The sequence below is a fragment of the Castor canadensis genome, chromosome 17, assembly GCF_047511655.1.
Source record: "Castor canadensis chromosome 17, mCasCan1.hap1v2, whole genome shotgun sequence".
Lineage (NCBI taxonomy): Eukaryota > Metazoa > Chordata > Mammalia > Rodentia > Castoridae > Castor > Castor canadensis.
The window spans coordinates 17,847,989-17,866,707 of record NC_133402.1 but is presented as its reverse complement, the minus strand read 5'-3'; the positions used below and the strand labels follow the sequence as shown (position 1 = coordinate 17,866,707).

At 55.1% G+C, this 18,719-nt stretch overlaps 1 protein-coding gene across 8 annotated transcripts in view; it reads left to right on the top strand.

Moving 5' to 3' along the window:
- Katnip (katanin interacting protein) overlaps positions 1-14,412 on the top strand; it is a 160,821-nt gene extending 146,409 nt beyond the window's left edge. For 7 of the 8 annotated variants that reach the window (XM_020181975.2, XM_074059830.1, XM_074059832.1 and 4 more), the window contains 9 exons: positions 2,361-2,526; positions 5,207-5,364; positions 6,697-6,761; positions 8,326-8,436; positions 9,913-10,052; positions 11,653-11,754; positions 12,261-12,421; positions 12,526-12,614; positions 12,899-14,412. In XM_020181975.2, coding sequence (XP_020037564.2) covers positions 2,361-2,526; positions 5,207-5,364; positions 6,697-6,761; positions 8,326-8,436; positions 9,913-10,052; positions 11,653-11,754; positions 12,261-12,421; positions 12,526-12,614; positions 12,899-12,957 — 1,051 coding nt within the window. In that variant the 3' untranslated portion in view covers positions 12,958-14,412. The remainder of the gene's footprint in view (positions 1-2,360; positions 2,527-5,206; positions 5,365-6,696; positions 6,762-8,325; positions 8,437-9,912; positions 10,053-11,652; positions 11,755-12,260; positions 12,422-12,525; positions 12,615-12,898) is intronic. The other variant, XM_074059828.1, reaches the window with a different exon arrangement.
- The last annotated feature ends 4,307 nt before the right edge of the window (positions 14,413-18,719 follow it).

Sequence of the window (18,719 nt, the reverse complement as noted above, 5' to 3'; positions counted from 1 at the left end):
AGGGTACGAGCTGGTGATATTCCATCCCCTCATCCTTTTCATTTACTGGCTGACATGAATGCAGTAGGGAGGGTTTTCCTCCTGTGTTTGGTTACTCTATGGCATGCTTCTAATATTCTAACAGGAGAGGAAGGGCAGCCTCCACGTTCAGTTCTTCCCCAGTTTTAATAAGGTGTCAGAATGAAAACATTTAATGTTTTAGAGAATCATTGTAAGATTCTGTGGATTTAGTCATGCTGTAGGGTTTGAAAGGACTCAGTCCATCACTGTTTTTATCCTTGATCCTCAGATTGTCCCCTCTTGGTCACTGGGAGCCCCCAACCTTTCACATGTTGAGATAGATAATAGATAGATAGATGATAGATAGATAGATAGATAGATAGATAGGTAGATAGATAGATAGATAGATAGACAGATAGATGATAGATAGATAATAAATAGGTAGATAGATAGATAATAGATAGGTAATAGATAGATAGAGATAATAGATAGACTTATCTCTATGTATATTTGTTGTTGTTGTTTGTTTGTGGTGCTGGGGATTGAACCTGCATCTGCTAGGCAGATACTACACTGAGCTGCACCCCCAGCCCATCTAAGTCTTTTTAATATAATGGCCTATGACAGCTTCCTTCCTTCTGATGGGACGGGAAGTTCCAGGCTCATTTTGTCCGTTTCTTGGCCCAGACCTGGATGCAGCCATTTCCCCCAAAAGCCCCAATTCCTCTTGGGGGAAAATGGTGTTTAGAGGCTACAGTCTAGCCATGATGGCTGCTCATAGGTAATGGGTTGTTCCTTGACCTCCCTGAGGACTGGGCTAGGAGGCCACCTGGTTGTCTTTGCAGGGTCTGTAGGACCTCCCTTCCCCACAGCTCCCTGTGCCCAGCAGCTCTCTCTATTCCCAGAATGAGCTCAGCTTTGCTGCAGAGGTGGCACATCCCTAAGACAGGAAGGTAATTGCTTTTGGAAGGCAACAGTAGTTCTCAGTCAGCTTAGCTCCACAAACACCCAGGCTCCAATTGCTGAATTTCCTCAGTTTTAAGATGCCAGCAATTGTAAGACACACCATCCATCAATTTAATAACAGCCTTTTAGAGAGAGAAAAAAAAATTACCTCCTTGAATGAACACTTAGATCATAAGATTTATTCCAAACCCAAAACTCTAAAATGTAAAAGAAAAAGAAAGTTTCTTTTCAAATCCAGGCAATGTGGCAACAGTCTGAGCCTGAATCTCTCCCAGTACAGAAGCCCCAAGGTCACCAGGATGGGAGAGGCAGGCTCAGGAAAGGGGGAGCACTGCTCAGTCGTCTGACAGCTGGTTCTGTCATTCAAGCGTCTGAATGTCAATGCCAGACACATGGTCAGGGCTGTGAGGCCCAGGGTCCTGTGTCTGGGCTGTCCAAAGTGGTTCTGGGGAGGCTGAGGCAGGAGGGCTAGGCAAGGAAACCAAGAACTGGCAAGGACCAGGTGACAAGTTTAGACAGCGGCTAGGAAGAGCCCAGGGTGCCAGGGGCTCCCTTCTAGTAGCTGGAGGTCCCCCTGGGATACCCAGGCCTGTGTTATCAAGCAGGTCTGACCAGCCTGCTCCCAGAACCACCTGGCCCTTTTGCATGTGTCCCTAACCCTCCATGTTTCCCTGGTGCCTTAGTGCCTCCGTCCCACCAAGCACTTCTCTCAAAGCGTACCAAGGAGCCAGGACAGTTGTCTAAAAAATGGAAAACAGAAAAGTATTCACCTCCCCATCCCCTGTGAGCCAAATTATTTTCTACTTTTGCACAGTCTTGTCTGGTCCCCATCCTCACTTCCCAGCATTACAGTCAACGTCCCTGCCACCTGAAGCCCGCCCATCCTGTGTCCCCATAGCCTATCATAATAATCACACTTACCACCGTGCAGATGTATTTCCCCACTTTTCTATGTAGAGAAACTTTAGGTTCTCAGGTTCTCATCTGGGGAGGGTTGCCAGTATTCAGAACTCTGTGATGAATGTCTTTGTGTAGACAGCCTTTCCAACATGCGGAGTAAATTTTCCTTAGGAGAAAAAAAAATCCCAGAAATGGGCTCCACTAGGCTAAAGGATTCTGAAAGGTGATGAGTTTCCCCATTTCTGGTGATTGCCTTGCTGCCTCTTCAACAGCATAAGCTGCTTTTGTTTCTTTGGTTTTGTTCCTTCTTAAAGTCCTAACTTCCTACCACAGAACTGACCGCTCACTAAGAATCTCATTGGCCTCCTCCCTCCCTTGATCACCTGTTCCAGGGGGCTGGGGCCAGTCAGGGCACAGATGACAAGTGGGCTGAGCCCCACAGAACCCGGTGCCGATGGCTGCCACCATGTCACCACTCCTTCCGTTGCCTGCAGGTTGATCGATGGCACCAACATCACCATGGAGGATGAGCATATGTGGCTGATCCCTTTCTCACCAGGGCTAGACCACGTGGTCACCATCCACTTTGACAGAGCAGAGAGCATCGCAGGTCTGCGCTTCTGGAACTACAATAAATCTCCCGAGGACACCTATCGAGGGGTAAGCAGGGAAGAGCGGCCATGCTCAGTCCACTGTCAGGGAAGCGCACCATGATGAATGGCTGGCGTGGCTGCCGGAGAGAGGCATAAATCCTCCAGAACTTTCCACATGGTGCTGGGTGACGTTCAGGGAAGGAGCAAACTGCCTTTTCCTTCTATAAACAGCAGGTGCACACCACAGAGCCAGGGAAGGCCCAGACCTAACTCACAGTGGTCAGTTACAGCCCGGTGTCCACTGAGCACGAGGGGGACCAGGTCTATGCCATGGGCTTCATGTTTACCCTTCATTTCGTTGGATTTCCATTCTAGTCTCTGGGGGGCATGTGTCATTGCTCTACCTCTCAAGGCACTAAACTGAAATTTAGAAAGGTTTGTCACTTGTCCAAGGCCACACAGCTAGAGTCTCCATCCCACTTGTTTGGATATGAAGCCTGAACCCTGATTTCCACACTGTGTTCTTCTGTTGCTGGGTGTGAAAAGCCAGTGGGCCAGGGGGAGTGGCAGGAGTCATAAGACACAGCATTATTGGAACAAGAGAAAATGCATCAGTGTGACCTCCAGTGGCAACGAGTGACTGTTTCCTCCCATCACATACAGCCGTGTTTAAGGCCATCAAAAACACAGTGGCACAGAGGGATCAAAGGACCAAGACTGAACCTCAGTTCTGCCCTGACCCCCTCTGTTGCCTGTTCTCCCCAGCTCCTCCCTTCACTGTAAACCAGCATGTAGATGCCACCTGCTTTGGAAGGGCTGGCGTCCCTTTGCCGCACAACAGTAGACAAGACCAGGACTCAACCTCAGGTGTTGTGATCCCTGGACCTGGGCTCCCCCCATGTGCCATGCTGTGGAATTTCTTCCATGGGTTTTGTAGAGCCTTAGGAACTGGCCCAGGCACTACTATGGGATCGGTGACTCTGGCCCTCCCAGCACAACAAGGTGCTGGACCAGTGAAGTCCTCTCTGGGGCCAGGGCTCCTCTTAGGCAGTTTTCCAGCTCTCCAAGCCAAAACCAGGGTCTGTGTGAGTGCCTCAGCTCAGCATAAGAAGGTCAGAGATACTGGCATTAGGAACATTCTTCTGCCTCAGTGGTGCCTGTGGGCCTTAACTCTGCTTGTGCAGATTAGTGTTTCCATCTGAGCTTCTGAGACTGGATTCATTGTGGAAAGTCCTGAGCCCAGAGTCTCTGCCTCCCAGGTCTGACCCCACCTGCATCAGTGCCCATGACAAGTGGTCACAGCAGAGGTGCCCAAGGTATGAAATGGCAGATGCCCAAGTACAGAAGGATAGGCCCCATGACCCCTGTCTCCATACCCCAAATCCTCATTTCCTCACCACCCTGGGTGTGGCCCCTGGTGTGGTGGTTGAAGCCAGGGTCTTAGACTTCAGGAGGTGAGCTCAGGTCCCTTCACTGGGCCCTGGGGCAGGTCACTCATACTCCCCGAAGGCTGGTTCCCCAGCAATGAAGATAGAAGGGGAGCAGGTACAGACTAGGTGCTTCCTGGGCCTCTGCTTTGTTGTGTCTGGTTCACTCTCGGAGACTGTCTGCAGGGCAAACTGTGCAGTTCCAGGCCTGCATCATGCTAACACCAAGTCCAGGGAGAGAGGACTGTCCTTAGAGGATTAGAAGACAGTCCAGCAAACTCCAGGTTCTGGTCGGGTCAAGTCCAGCTGTGGGCTAGGGTAGGAATGTACCTAGGAAAGCAGAAAAGAGATCAATAGAGAGACCCAGACCAGGTCCTAGAGACAGCTGTGCCTGAAGCCAGTTGCCCAGCACATTTGAGGATCCTGTGCCCTGTGAGTGCCTGGCCTAGAGGAGGAGGGGAGGAGCCCCAGGAGACAGTGAGCTGTCCCTCCGACCCACCCAGGGAGGGAACTTGCAGCATTTTGATGAGCAGCTGCACTACCACACTGCTGCCTACAGAGGTGGGTCACTTGTGCAAAAAAAGCTGACCCCGACTCCTGTGGTCGGAGAGAGGCACTGGCTATGGCCTACACAGAGACGGCCTACACAGAGACGCCCCACACAGCCACTGGGCTCTGAAACTTGCTGGCCTAGATCGGGGGTCTTTGGGAACAAAGCTCTCAGTGCCCAGACGCTGTGTTCCAGCTGTGGACTCTGCCTGGAAACTCTGAGAGGCCTGCTCAGTGCTGTGAAAGGGAAGATGAGGAAGTGGTGTCCCCTTCCCGAGGGGACCAGGTGTGAACAGGGCATGAGGAGGCAGATGCAGGTCAGTGCTCACAGGGTGCCAGCTTCATGCCAGGCACTGTTCAGGGCACCTTCGTAAGTTAACTCACGCTGTGGCCATTGGGCAGAGGAGAGGAGGGAGGCAGAGGGAAGGACAGCACGCACAGCTCCCAGGTCCGTGCCCTTGGCCACCGTGCCCTGCTGCCACAGACCACTGCAGCTGGTGACGTGCTGGGGTGGGTCTCAGGGACTGGAGATCATGTGTTGGAGTCCACTGCAGTAGGGGTCCCGCTGCCTGACCTTTTGTTCCCTGTCTCGCACAGCACTTGGCATGAGGTAGGGCTGACACCAGGAAGTGGCCTGACCAGGTGGTCCTGGTGTGGGAGAGAGGCCAGGCCCTGCTGCTCTCATGCCTGGGGCTCCACTAATGTCCTCCACAAGCTGCTGTCCTGCACACTGCTCCTTCACTTCAGGCAGGTATGTCTCTCGTTTGCTAGGCCAAGATCGTCCATGTGTCCCTGGATGGCCTGTGCGTCTCCCCTGCAGAAGGCTTCCTCATCCGGAAGGGGCCGGGCAGCTGCCACTTTGATTTTGCTCAAGAGATCCTCTTTGTGGACCACCTACAAGCCCGGCTGCCACCCCCACCAGCCCGGAGGTGAGGGGAATGGGCGCGTGGCCGTCCTACATTGCCCTCAGTGTTTTGAACGAACGATCGAACACACCAGTTTCACCTTGGCTAGTTTCTAAAGCTCAGCCAAGCCTCTCCGGAAGCCTGTAGGTTGCACCCTCCAGATCTGGGGCTGTTTGGGTTTCTCCAGTCTGGAGTGCTTAAGATTTTAAATGCTTCCTTGAGCCTCCTGCTGGGAAAAGAGGCTGCAGTGGCCTCCATTCCAGAGAAGCCTGCCAGCCGGTTCAGAAGCAGTTCTAAAGAAAGCTTCAAAAGACAAAAACAGTCTCACAGTTCATGGATTCGCTGGGATTTCTTGGCCCTGGTCTCGCTGCATTGAGTTCATAACAATTTGTAAATGCCACGTTAAGCTTGCTCATTTCCACCCCTGTTGTCCAAACGCCAGAGGCCAGGCTCTGAATCAAATGAGCTTCCCTCGGCCGTAGCCGGTAGCCAGTCTCTTCTTGGCGGGTCACTGGAAACAGGCACTAGTAGTAACATTGCCCTTGACATTGAAGAGACCCAGGTTAGGCTGGGAGAGAGGCTGGGTGGGCGTGAACAGTGTGGAGAGACTGCTCCCTCCCCAGGTCCCCAGTGTGGGGTGCTAGATGCTTTGTATTTGTCCTTCCAGCCACTCTTTAATGTCAAGGCGGCATACCCATCTTACAGATGTAGGGACTGAGGCCAGGATACTAGGAGATCCTGAAGCCCCAGCTCTCAGGGCTTCCCCACCTCCCACCTTCCTTTCCCTGTCCTGCCCACAATCCACTCTTCTGGCTACTTTCTGAGGTGAATACCCATTCAGCTCCCTCCTACCTAGGACCTTGACTCTGTGCCCTCTGGAAGGCTGACTCTCGCTGCTCCTGAGGCCTCCCCCAAACAGGAGGTTGTCTGCTACACCCAGTTGCTTGGTCTCTTAGTCCATTCACAGCTCTTGGCACTGTGTGGACTCTGGGGGAGAAGGGTAAGGCAGTGGGCATATCCCACTTCCACCCCCTGCCAGCTATGTAGCCTTGCACAAATGGCTTCATGTTCTAGCATCCAGGACCATACCCAGGATAGAGAAGTGCCCACTCCTGGGATGCTTTCAGGACTGCCAGGGTCCTCATCAGGGAGCTCCTAGAAGTTACCTGACTCCAGGCCCAGCCTCATGCTGGCCTTGGCCATGACTGCCCCTCCTCAGACGCTGGGTCTCCCCTGAGAGAATAGAACTTCAAGCACACAACTACTGTGTTTATTTGAAGTCTGTGGCCTGGGGAACAACTGAGCAGTGACCCCAGCCACCAGGATCTTCTCATTGTGCTGTTCGTATCCCAACAGGCTCAACTCGAAAAGCCTGGAGTGCGCCAGCATGGACTATGAGGCCCCACTGATGCCCTGTGGCTGTATCCTTCTTCTGTCGCCCAGAGCTGGGTGCCACACAGAGAAAACAAGACAGAGGAGGACAGGGTCAGGGTCCTTGGGCATCTGCCCCTGCAGACAATAGCAACACTGGTTCCTGCCCACTCCTGCTGGGCTGCAGGAGCCCTGCTGGGTGAGGCTGGAGAAGCTGACCCCAGGGCCAGACTGCAGCTCTGCTGGAGCAGGCAGGGAGGAGGCAGATGAAGGAAGAGAGACTGATCTGCCGCCTCCTACTGTGGTCAACACTGTTCTATGTTGGTGTAAACTTGGTTCTCACAACGGCCCTGTGCACCTCTGCTGGCAACCCCATCTCACAGCTGAGAAAGTGAGGCATAGGAGCTGGGCATATTGTCACACCTGTAATCCCAGCACTTAGGACGGGGAGGCAGGAGGCTCTCAAGCATGAGGCCAGCCTGAGCTGTATAGCCAGGCCCTGGCTTAGAAAGAAGAGAAAATGAAGGCACAGAGAGGCTCAGGGTGCCCAGCGGGGAGGGTAGGCCTGATGCCGCTGGCTCAGCTGGCTCTTCTGGACAGACTGGCCTGGCTATGACATCGCCTGCCCCTCCTCAGGCCTCCCACCCTGTCTGTCCTCAAGGTGCAGAGGTCCAGCAGTGAACAAGGGGCTCCATGTCCACTGTGCACTTGGACTTAGCAATGACAGGTGGCCCTGCTGCACCCTCCTTCCTGCTGCTGTGGAGCTTGTGGCTCCCCTGCTAACCCTGGGGACAGGGTGAAGAGGTGTTCTGTTCTTGTCATTTCATAGCCAGGAAAACTGAGGCATGACATCAGGTGACTCTTTGGCACCATACAGTGAGCTTGTGACACAGATACCTGCCTGCCTTGTCTGCTCCCTGGAGGGCACCGTCCTCTCCTGGGACCAGGGGCAAGTTTTAGATCACACACACACACACACACACACACACACACACAAAGATCACACACACACACACACACACACACAAAGATCACACACACACACAAAGATCACACACACACACAAAGATCACACACACACACATACACACAAAGATCACACACACACAAAGATCACACACACACACACACAAAGATCACACACACACACACAAAGATCACACACACACACACACAAAGATCACACACACACAAAGATCACACACACACACACACACAAAGATCACACACACACACACAAAGATCACACACACACACAAAGATCACACACACACACACAAAGATCACACACACACACACACATACACACAAAGATCACACACACACAAAGATCACACACACACACACACACACACACAAAGATCACACACACACAAAGATCACACACACACACACACCCGGCAAGTTTTAGAACACACACACACACACAAAGATCACACACACACACACACACCAGTTTAAATTTTAAGAGAGCCTGACACCACGTAGCTCTCAGTTGGCTTAGGTCTGGGTAAAAGGAAAGCATCTTTTTCCCTCTCTTCATTGATATAAGCAGAACCAAGCCCCTCCTACCTGCAGTGCTTCGCCTATCCTCTTCTTTAACCATATGCCCAGTCATTTTTCAGTTTCAGCTGCTGACCAGCTGGGGTGACCCTTACTACATTGGCCTCACTGGGCTGGAGCTGTATGATCAGCATGGAGAGAAAATCCCATTGTCGGAAAACAGTATCCTTCCAGAAAAAGGGCACACAGGCAGGTTGGGGAGGAGCAGAGCCAGGGACTGGAAGAAAGGTCCCTCTGGGAACCAGAACCCCCAGTGAAAAAAACGCCCCAGCCCAGACTCCTGTGATCGAAAGGCTGGGGAGAGGCAGCCAACACAGTGCCCCTCTCAGAGAACAACAGGCATGTTGGAGCTGTAAAGGTTCTGACAGAATCTACAGGGAGAAACACCCACCCTGTGGCATTGTGTTAATTCAGCGCATTCTGAATGTATTAATGTGAGACCATTTGCCTGTAATCTGCCCACACTGGGTTTTGTAGACTGTTATCCTGGTAGATTTTGAAGTTTTTTGTTGTTTTGTTTTATTTTTAAGTTAGTCACTTTTAAATGACAAGCCCTATCTCTGGCTTCTCTTGAGAAGTTGGCAGTGCGAGGCCCTGGAACTATGAGCTGCCCTTTCTCCCAGGTGTGTCCTCCCAGTCTGCCTCAGTCCTCCTCCTACCTGTCATTATCTTCCAGACCCCAAAACACATTGTTAATGTGTACTGAGGGGTCATCCTGTGCCAGGGCTTGTCACCAGGCACCTCAGTTGCCTTCACAGTGATCTTGTGGACAGAGAATGTTGGTAGGGAGAGGGTAACTCTGAACAGAGAGCGTGAATAACTTGCTTCAGGTCATACAGCCTGGCTCTTAACCACTGGGCCATCCTGCTTCTCTTCCATGCAACCTTTGTACCCCTCTGCATTTGTGAGTCTATAATCTCCGATCCTCCACAGTTGGAGGGAAACCAGAGCAGATTGATCCCCCAATGCCTGCCTTGCATCCGACTGGGGTCAGGATTCCAGATGGGCCTTGGGCTTTCTGCTCACCTGGATGAAGGATGCCTGGTGTTTTTGATCATCCTTGGTGGCTCCTGGACGTATCAGTCTCCCAGCCCATATCCCTGAGGCCCTCACGTCCATCCTGGAACATAGAGGGTTTCATAACCATTTTCCAAATAAGGACACAGGCCCAGGGCTGTCCCAAGGTCTCGGTCATACAGGTTCTGCCAGATCCATCTTGAAGCCCCTCTGCTGAGTGGCCACTGCTGGGCCAGGCTGCCCTCACCTTTGGCCATGGTTGGAGGCTGGCTCCGCCTCACCAGCTATCACCTGTCTTTTCCTGGGAACCTCCACATAGCTGGCTCTGCTCTGCAAAGCATCCAAGCCTTGTCTCCCCTGTCTCCAGCATCTGCTTCTGGGAAGTCTCTTTCCAGCCCTCTCCGAGATCTCGCTTTGTACTTGACACTGCAGCCCTCTGCTCATGCCAGCTCCCCTTAGCTGCACTCTCATTTCCTGGCACATGCCTGATTTAGCTGTCATTTCCCGGGCTGCCCAGAGCAGCAGGCAGCCCAGGTCCCCGAGCTACAGCACTGTCAGCAGGCTGGCTGCTGGCAGCCTCAGCACACTGCTCTGCGTTATTTCAGCTTAGTGCCCTCTCAGATATCGCTGCCTTCCCAGACAGTGTGAATGTGCTGGAGGGCGTATGTGGGGATGTGCGGACCCCTGACAAGCTCATCGACCAAGTGAACAACACTAGCGACGGCAGGCACATGTGGCTGGCACCCATCCTGCCAGGCCTGGTAGGTGCCTCTCTGGGGTAGACCAGGACTTCTGCCCCTGGTCCCCGTGATTTCTCTCTTTCAGGAGGCATGGAATGCCTGGGAGCATTAAAAGGGTGGGGAGGTCTTTGCTAGCATATCTGACCATCTCCTCCTAGCCTGCAGTTCCTTTTCTTTGCTCTGTAAAGGGACTCTGAGGCCAGGAAGCCTGGTGTGGCAGCTGGAAGCTGGGGGCTCCATCCCTGTGGTTGTCTCTCTCTGTCTCTCTTTCCTGTCCCTGCCTTGCTGCAGGCTACACTGCCCCCTTCCCCATCGCTCCTCCTCCCACCCCCACCATCCTCTGGGTGTTTCTGCCCCTCCCTTACACCACGGGCATTTGGCCCCAGTGTTGCTGCTCTGCCCTTGATCTGGCCCCAGATCTGCCTGGTCAGCTCTTCTAGTCACTGACTCAGTTTCCCACAGTCTCATGGCCAGCCTAGAAGCAGGCCGGGCGCCTGTGCACAGGTGCACAGCAGGGTCTGGGGCAGCCTCGGCTCACTGCCTTGTCCCTTTTCTATCCATGAAGGTGGGTTGGTGATGGGGGAGGGGCGACACGGAACACACACCATTTTCCTCTCAAAACTCACAGGATGGGGTAGCAGCTGATGTTTGCCAAAAACCATCCCCAAGTGGGGCCCTCTGGGATGTCTCTAACTTCCTTGAACTGAGGGTCAGCCACTTAGCCCCAGCCCCACCCCAGGAAAGGGAGAATCACATAACCCTGTGGCCCCTTAGACCGTGCCCTCTGGCTGGCGGACTCTAGGTGTGTGCTGCCTGTGATGTCTGGTGGCTCTTCCAACTGCCACTGTCCCAGCCACACTCAAGCACATGACTCCACTGAGTTGGAGGACTCCCTCACAACCAGAAGGTTGGAGGGTTGGGGGAGCCACAATCCTGCCCATGCCCTCTGAGGAGGCTGCAGGCCAGGGAGCTGGGCCAATGCTAAGCACTTAACAGTTCATTCAGCCTTGTAAGCCCCCCCAGCTAATATTTGAGGGTCCTTGCTAGGAGACAAGGGGAGAGGGGTCTTGGGACTGTTGGCCCAGGCACTGACTGGATTCTGGACAGATCCGGCAGCCCCTCCCCCAGCAGACAGGTTCAAAGACACTGGCTGAAAATTACCCAGCAGTGCAGTCAGGGTCTCTGCTTCTCATCTCTGATTCACGGAAAGGACAAATGCAGTGAAGGCCCTGCAGGAGTTCGGGGTGAGGGGTAAAGCTCTTGGATCTGGAGTTAGGGACCGTCCCTTTGGCCATGGAGCCCCACACTGTCTCTGGACCTGACGTGGGGAAGGCTGAAGTGTTCCCAATTCTCCATGTATTTAAATGAGGACCAAGCAGGCCCAAGAAAACGGTCCCTGCAAGAGCCAGCTCAGCGGTTTGTTGCAAATGCAGCCACACGTGACCTGACTCCAGATGGGCTTGGAAGAGATGAAGGCCGCAGGACTCCAGGCCGCTGCCATGGACAGCTTGGCAGCACATACCTTGGGCTCAGCCCACACTCAGCATCCCTGGCCCTGCCAGGCCCAGCCTGGCCTCTGTTTCCAAACATGCCTGTTTTAATAAGCACTGCTCTCCCACAGGTAAACCGGGTCTATGTGATTTTCGACCTGCCCACCACGGTGTCAATGATCAAACTGTGGAATTACGCGAAAACACCCCATCGCGGGGTGAAGGAGTTTGGCGTAAGTACTTATTAGCTGGGTTTTTGAGATAATTATGCTCGTTGGTAATTACGCTGCCGACAATTATCATTTGTCGCAGTTTGATTTACTTCCCTCTGTTGCAACCTTGGAAATTCCTAGGTGGGGGGAAATTTGCCACCCAGCAGTGCCTTCAGAAATGCCCTGGAGGGCTTTCCTTTCATGACTGCCTCCAGAATGGCTCTGGCTTGGGGAGGTGACTAGGGAGGGAGAGCAGGGCCTGGGAGCAGAGACACACAGAGTCACGGGCCATTCAAGGGGGGCCTCGTGCCTTGAATGCTGTTAAGCTGCTAAACCTGAGCTTCTGGGACTTCAGGAGCTGGCTGGGAAGCACTGGGGTCATAACGCAGGCTGCCACAGTCTTCAGGGGAGAAACCTACTCAGAACAGCAAGGGTTCAGGGTTTCACTCGAGGTCGGGGGGGGGGGGGGGGGGGAGGGGGCGGGGAGGGGCGGGGTGAGGAATCCTGAGCCCTCTGTGTCTGTCCAGCTCCTGGTGGATGACTTGCTGGTATACAATGGCATCGTGGCCATGGTGAACCACCTGGTAGGAGGCATCCTGCCCACGTGTGAGCCCACGGTGCCCTACCACACCATCCTCTTCACCGAGGACACGGACCTCTGTCTCCAGGAGAAGCACACCACCACCAGGTTCATCCCCAGCCCGCCCCATGCCTCCCAGCCAGTCCTAAGGAGGATGGACGGCAGGAACCGGAACTGCAGCTGATCAAATCTCCGTCTCCTTCCTCCCACAGTAGTCAGGTGGAGGATCAGGACGTCCAGATGGTGAACGAAAACCAAATCATTACCAACTCCAGAAGGAAGCCAAGTGCCGCTGACCCAGGTCAGCGTCGTTCCTCTGCCCACTCTTCTCCCACCACAGGCATTTGGTTCTGGGTGGACGGGGAGGTGGTGGCCAGCAGACATGTGCCAGGCATTGTGGGCAAAGGCCCGGGGGCTGTGTGGTAGAGGCTGCTCCACACACAGCATGGGCCAGGTGCCAAGCACCTGGAGCTGCAGGTGGTGGTCAGGTCTCCAAGGGCCTGTGGTTGAAACTCCCCGCAGGTGGAGACACCGTCCAGGTTGCATTATGGCTGGATAACTCCCTTCCCTCTGCTCCTTCCACAGCCCTACGCCCCAAAACCTGCATAAGCGAGAAGGAGCCAGCCAGGCAGCGGCGGTGCTGACATGTGGCTTGGAGAGCCACCCCCACCCCCACCCCAGCCAGGTGGGCTCCAGCCTGGCCTTGCTCTGCATCCATGTCCCTCAGGCCTCAGTCTTGGCCAGCCAAGACCCCAAAGGCTGGAAGAGACCCAGCATGGGGTAACAGCCCTGGGAGCTGACAGGAGTCAGACGGAGCAGGTGGGGCTGGCTACAGGGAAAGGGGACGCTTGACTCTATACCTCTCCTACAATGTCCAACAATGCAGGGCCTGAGCTGACCCTGACTCAGGCCAGGAGGTGAGTGGACTGGGAAGGCTTCCGTCCACCTTAGCCCCAGAGCAGAGCTATACAGGGCTGGCTCAACCCCACTCCAATATGCAGGGACTTGAGAGGTGACCATGTCCCCTAGCCCAGCCCTGCCTCACATGGGGCCAACAGGCTGGCTGACAGGGCCCTGGACATCTGGTCAGGACTGCTACAATGCCCTCACTTATCCAAGGGCTCTCTGGGAGGGGCCTTTGCCCTCTTGCCAAGTCTGAAACAGGATTGGTCAAGGACATGTCTCTTGCTGGGGAAAGGAAGGACCTGGATGCAGTCTGGGAAGAGAAGGGCCCTTGAAGCCCCAACCTCCCATTACCTTTGAACTTGGTCTGAAGGAAGACCACCTCACTGTGCTCGCTGTGCACCCTTGTATCTGATCGCCCAGCTCCTTGCTTTCCCTCTGTGCCCTTGGAGCCAGGAGTGAGGGTCTCACCCCCTATTCCAGCCCTTTCTCCCTCTTGCAGTCCAGCCACTTCCCAGTGAGTTGGAAATGTGCCCAGCCATGTGGAGACCAGAACACATCTATTTCCATCTATGTAACAAGCTCGGATCAGGGACCTAATTGGTTTCCCAGTGGTGGGTAATTTCTCGTTCCAAATATTAATCCGTTGTTTTGCTGGCGCCAGGCCGGCTGGCTGCCGTGGTACTGTACTCAGTTCGTTCCTATGCAACCCAGAGCCCGCAAATGCTTTATGAGCTTTGCAGCGCCCAGCAGCTATGCAAATGCGCTCTGCATTTGGAGCGGGGCTGATGTGCAGATAAGAGTGTTTCTTTCTCCTCCACGAGATCCATCATTGCTGTAGCTCTCCAGCCCTGGCTCCATTGCTCAGCTCCCGGATGGGCCTAGTCCCTCCTAGATCTCTCAGCTCCCAGGATAGCTGCTGCCAGCTGGGGAGAGGCAGGGGCGGATCAAACTAGCTCCTAGGACAGGATCCAGAGCCCGGCTTTCCCAGCAGGACTCCTGCCGCCCGCACCACCCAGGCCGTGGGTACAAGTGGGAGACACAGGGACATGGCACACGTTCACTTCCAGAACCATGGTTGATATGGGTAGTTACTTTGTGTAGGAAGGAAAAGAAGCAACTGCATAGACATAACTCTTAAAATGAGTTTCTATTTTTTTCTTGCAAAATCAATAAAAGATGTTATTAAGAATAAAGGCTGGCACACCAGATTCGGGGTCACCCAGAGGGAGCTAACGTGTGACTGCTGCCACGCCCTAAGCCACTGGGGAGCCGGTAATCCTAGGGGGTCTTTGGTCCTGTGTCTGCCTTCCCCAGCTCCCCAGTGCCTGGTTTCCAACCTCCCTACACCTGGAAGACGCAGGTGGGTGGGAGGTGTCATCAGGCCATCAGGGAAGGCAGTTCCTGGGAAACCCCATCCCCTCGGTGACCCCCCCGCCCCCCCTCCCCCGCTCCTCCCACCCAAGAGAAGAGTCAGCAGGAGAGGGAGGCCCAGCCCCAGGCACAGGGGAAAGACAGGGCCTCTGGCCACCCTACCTGTCCTAGCTCCCCTCTGAGTTCTGAGAAGAGGGAGGGGCCCGGCTCTCCCCAGACCCTTGGTGTTGGAGAACAAACCTCTCCCTCCCACAGTGAGGCATCCCTGGTAGTCAGCAAGGGTGACCTTGAGGAGCCTCTCTGCTGCCACCAGAGTGAGGGGCCAGGCAAGCAATGTCAGGGAGCCAAGTGGGCCTGCCAGGTCGCTGGTTCCCAGGGCTGGACAGGCCCTTCTGAGGGAGTACTGCAGCACAGCCTCAGTGGCCAGCACACACCTGCAAGGGTGTTCAGAATGGCCACACACCGGGGCAATCTACTGAATCTACTATTTATTTTTGGCAGTCCTAGGGTTTGAACTCACGGCCTCATGCTAGCTAGGCAGGTGCTCTACCACTCGCCATTTTTAATGTGAAATCCAACTTCTCGATGTTGGCTCAACTCAAACAAGCAAACAAACACAGCAGGAACCAAACACCACTGGAAGCAGACAGGCTCCTTCCCTCCGCAGCCACCCCACCCAGCCGCTCCCCCAGTTCCCAGGGTGCCCAGCGCTGAGCCTCTCAGCCTGCCCTCTCCTGGGAGATGAAAGGAAAGACATTGACCCTGGCCCCTCTGCCGGACCACTGCCCTGTATGGACAAAAAGACAGCATCAGTTGGTGACCCTTTGTGTCCTCACGTGTCATTGGAGAACAGAGGGCTTCCACCCCCACTGGGGGTCCCCACACACATGTATCCCATCCCCCCTCAACCCTGGGCATCCGCCCAAGCACCAGGCAGGGTCACTGGAACAGGTCTTGGCTGCTGCTGACAGAGGCCTAAGGAACAGCAGACAGGTCTCCCAGAAGCCTCCCCAGCCTCCTGTGACCTCTGGCCCACAGTGGGGAGGTGACTTTCCTGACACAGGACTGGGGTCTGGTCTGAGTACCACCACAGAGGGAGTCAGAAAGATGTCCTTGAACCCTCCCCAGACCTGATCTCTGCCTCACCTGGGGCCAGGACCGACCACGGCCTAGGCTGGGCTCCCAGGCTCGCTGACTGCACTCTCTGGGCAATGCTACAGGCTCTTAATTAGCTGCCTTCATCTGCCATCAGCATTCATGTCCGAATCAGATTCCCTGCTTTTCCAGAAAGATGGGACAATCAGGCAACGCCGTCCCTCACACCCAGCCAGCCACTCACTGGGTGCTGCTCTCCAGGTGTCCCCAGGCCGTGCAGCCCCTTTGTCCCACCTCAGCCTGCTGCTCTCCTCACCTTCATGGCTCTGAGGTAATGAATTCACAGGTGGAGGAGCAGGAGGAGACATGGGAACAGTGCTGACAGTGAGTACCCAGCCAGGCAAGCAGAGGGCTTCGGCCCCGGGACTCAGCCTCCACTGTCCAGTCAGGCAACAGGGCCAGGCTGGGGGCTGGGAACTGGGGAAGGCTGACTCCACCCAGCTCATGTGCCCAATGGTGTCTCCCCAGCTGTTCAGGTGTGACCTGCACAGATGTGTCGGGGTCTCTCTGTGCCCTTGACGTTTGCTACACCACCCACAGTCTCCCCAGCTTCTCCGGGAAACTGCTCTGCTCACAGGCCAAGCTCTGTACAGACTATCTATAGGTCCATCGCGGAAGGTCACTGTGGGTAGTACGTGCTGGTCCTTAGCTGCAGGGTCCCTTCTCCCCAGCACATTGCTGATGATGTGCAATGGTCCCAGGGCTAGCCGGCCTGTGTTCAAGTTCAGGCTCCACCACTTCCTGACCATGTGACCTTGGCAAGTGACCTGATCTGGCTTCCTTACCCAGGCCTCAGGGGCACCCATAGGACCTGCTTTCTGAAGGGGTTGCTGGCATCCCTGAGCTCCACCTGGCTCTCAGAGTTCAGCCCTCCTGGGGGAGAAGACACACTGGCCTTCTCACAGTTGCCCTCATTTCACAGGTGTGCAAACCCAAGATAGGAAGAGAGGGACCCTGGGACTTGGGGGGGGACCCCCAGGGGGCTTTTTCCAGAGCCCCATCCCTCTGGAATTTCTAGTAGCTTCAGCCTCAGCTGATTGGCCCATGAAGGGTGCTGGCCATAGAGCTGCCCACCCATTGGTTGGGCTGAGGTCCATGTCCCACCCCTGCTGACTCTTCACCCTGCTCAGGTGACCTTGGCTTCCCACTTATTATCCCTGGGAGTCTTTTCTGTCCCCTGCTTCCCCAGCCCCACTCCCCTGCCAAGCCCTCAGCCATCATCCTCCCCTGAAGCAGAAGTGTCTAGTGAAATGTGGCCCAAGAAGGACTAGCCAGGGAACCAGGAACTGGGCCACTCTGGGGACAGAGAGGTCCTGCCCTGCACTGTGATTTCTTGTCCCCACATGGAGGAGACTGGTGGCTTTGCTGTTTGTCCTCAATCCCAGACCTGGGTGGGGCTGGCCACCAGCCAGTCGTGCATGGCTCCCTGTCCTCCTGCGGGAGGGGCTGGCACAGCACAGATGCAGAACCTCCAAGCCCTGCAGCCCACCCAGGGCCTGTCTTCCACATCTAACTTGGCCACTCAGAGTGCCTGCTCCTCAATCCCACCAGGCCTCTGTGGCCTCCGGTGCCCCCACGTGTCTGCCTTCCTGGTGTCCCTGAAGATGAAGACCTCAGTCCTCTCCACAGCCCATGAGGTCCCATGCTCGGGGACCCCAGAAGTCTGTTCAGCAGCAGCCCTCATAGCCTCACCCTGAGCTCAAGGCACTCTGAGCTGTAGCACTGAACAGTCCAACGCAGGGCTGCTCCCAACCCCACGGCCTTTGCACATGCTGCTCCTTCTGCACACACTTTATCTCATGCCCTCTGCCTCACCCTTCAGCAGGGGCTGCAATGGTCTTTCCTCAGAGGCCCCGTCTCCCCGCTCTGTTCTCCTACATAACACTCTTCAATATTAAAGTGACTTTTTGAATATTTAGGGTCATGCACGTAAAACCTGCTCCTCCTGCAGCATATACTCCATGAAGAGAAGGCAGCAGCCCCCGTGCACAGCTCGCCACCATGGCAGGCCTGTGGTGGGTTCAGGATTTGAACTCAGGCCCATCTCACTTCACAGCCTAGGGTGTTTTGTGCGTCCTCACTTCCTCCCCAGGGAGGACTCAGGCTCAGGCTCCGATTCCTCCTTGCAGGGGATGAGCCTCCCCTGCTAGTCTTGTCCTCAGGTCTGCCTGCCGCAGACAAACGCCCATGAATCAAGCTGACATTTCCATTACCCAGGGAGATGAGTGTGTGGCCCAGACTGAGTGGCAGTGGGGGACAGGGGATGAGTGGCCACCATCACAGCCACCAGCCAGGGAGGAAGTCAGCCCTGATTCTTAGGAGGCTGGGACAGGGAAAGGATGGTGGCTCCCAGGGGAGAGGGGTGACAAGGGCATGTGACAGAGGTCACCTGCTGATCACTGCAGGTGGCACAGGCATTAACATGGGAGTGACGCTGCGTCCAGGCCCGGTGAGGCACCGTGGGTGTGCACACCTCATGCACAACTCACAGACGGGGCACTGACTTGCATTTGTGCCACGTCAGCCTCCGAGGGCATCTGCAGGGCCAGTGCCCTTGGCCAAGGTCAGCCTCCGATGCTCTTGTGCACGTGTGACAGGGTCACAGTGAGGCTGGCACATGTGAGCCCAAGACGGTGGACCCAGTGCCCAGGCCAGGACAGGGCTGTGGGTCAGGCCAACATGTGGGTGTCAAGACGGAGAAGCACACACCCACTGCCATTCCTCCTGCGAGGTGAAGACATGTCCACTAAGGACAGGGACAGAAAGCTGGGAAAGCCATTTGCAGGATGAAGGAGAGGCCTCTGCATCCCTACCAGGCCTCTGTGATCTCCCAGCCACCCCTGCCTCCTCCCAGATGCAGGCAGACAGCGGCATTGGCCTCCAATATGAAGACAACCCTCAGTGAGCTGTGAGGATTCCTCACCTGGCCAGCCTGGAAGTGCTTCCTTTTATCTAACCATCAGCCTGCTTGCTG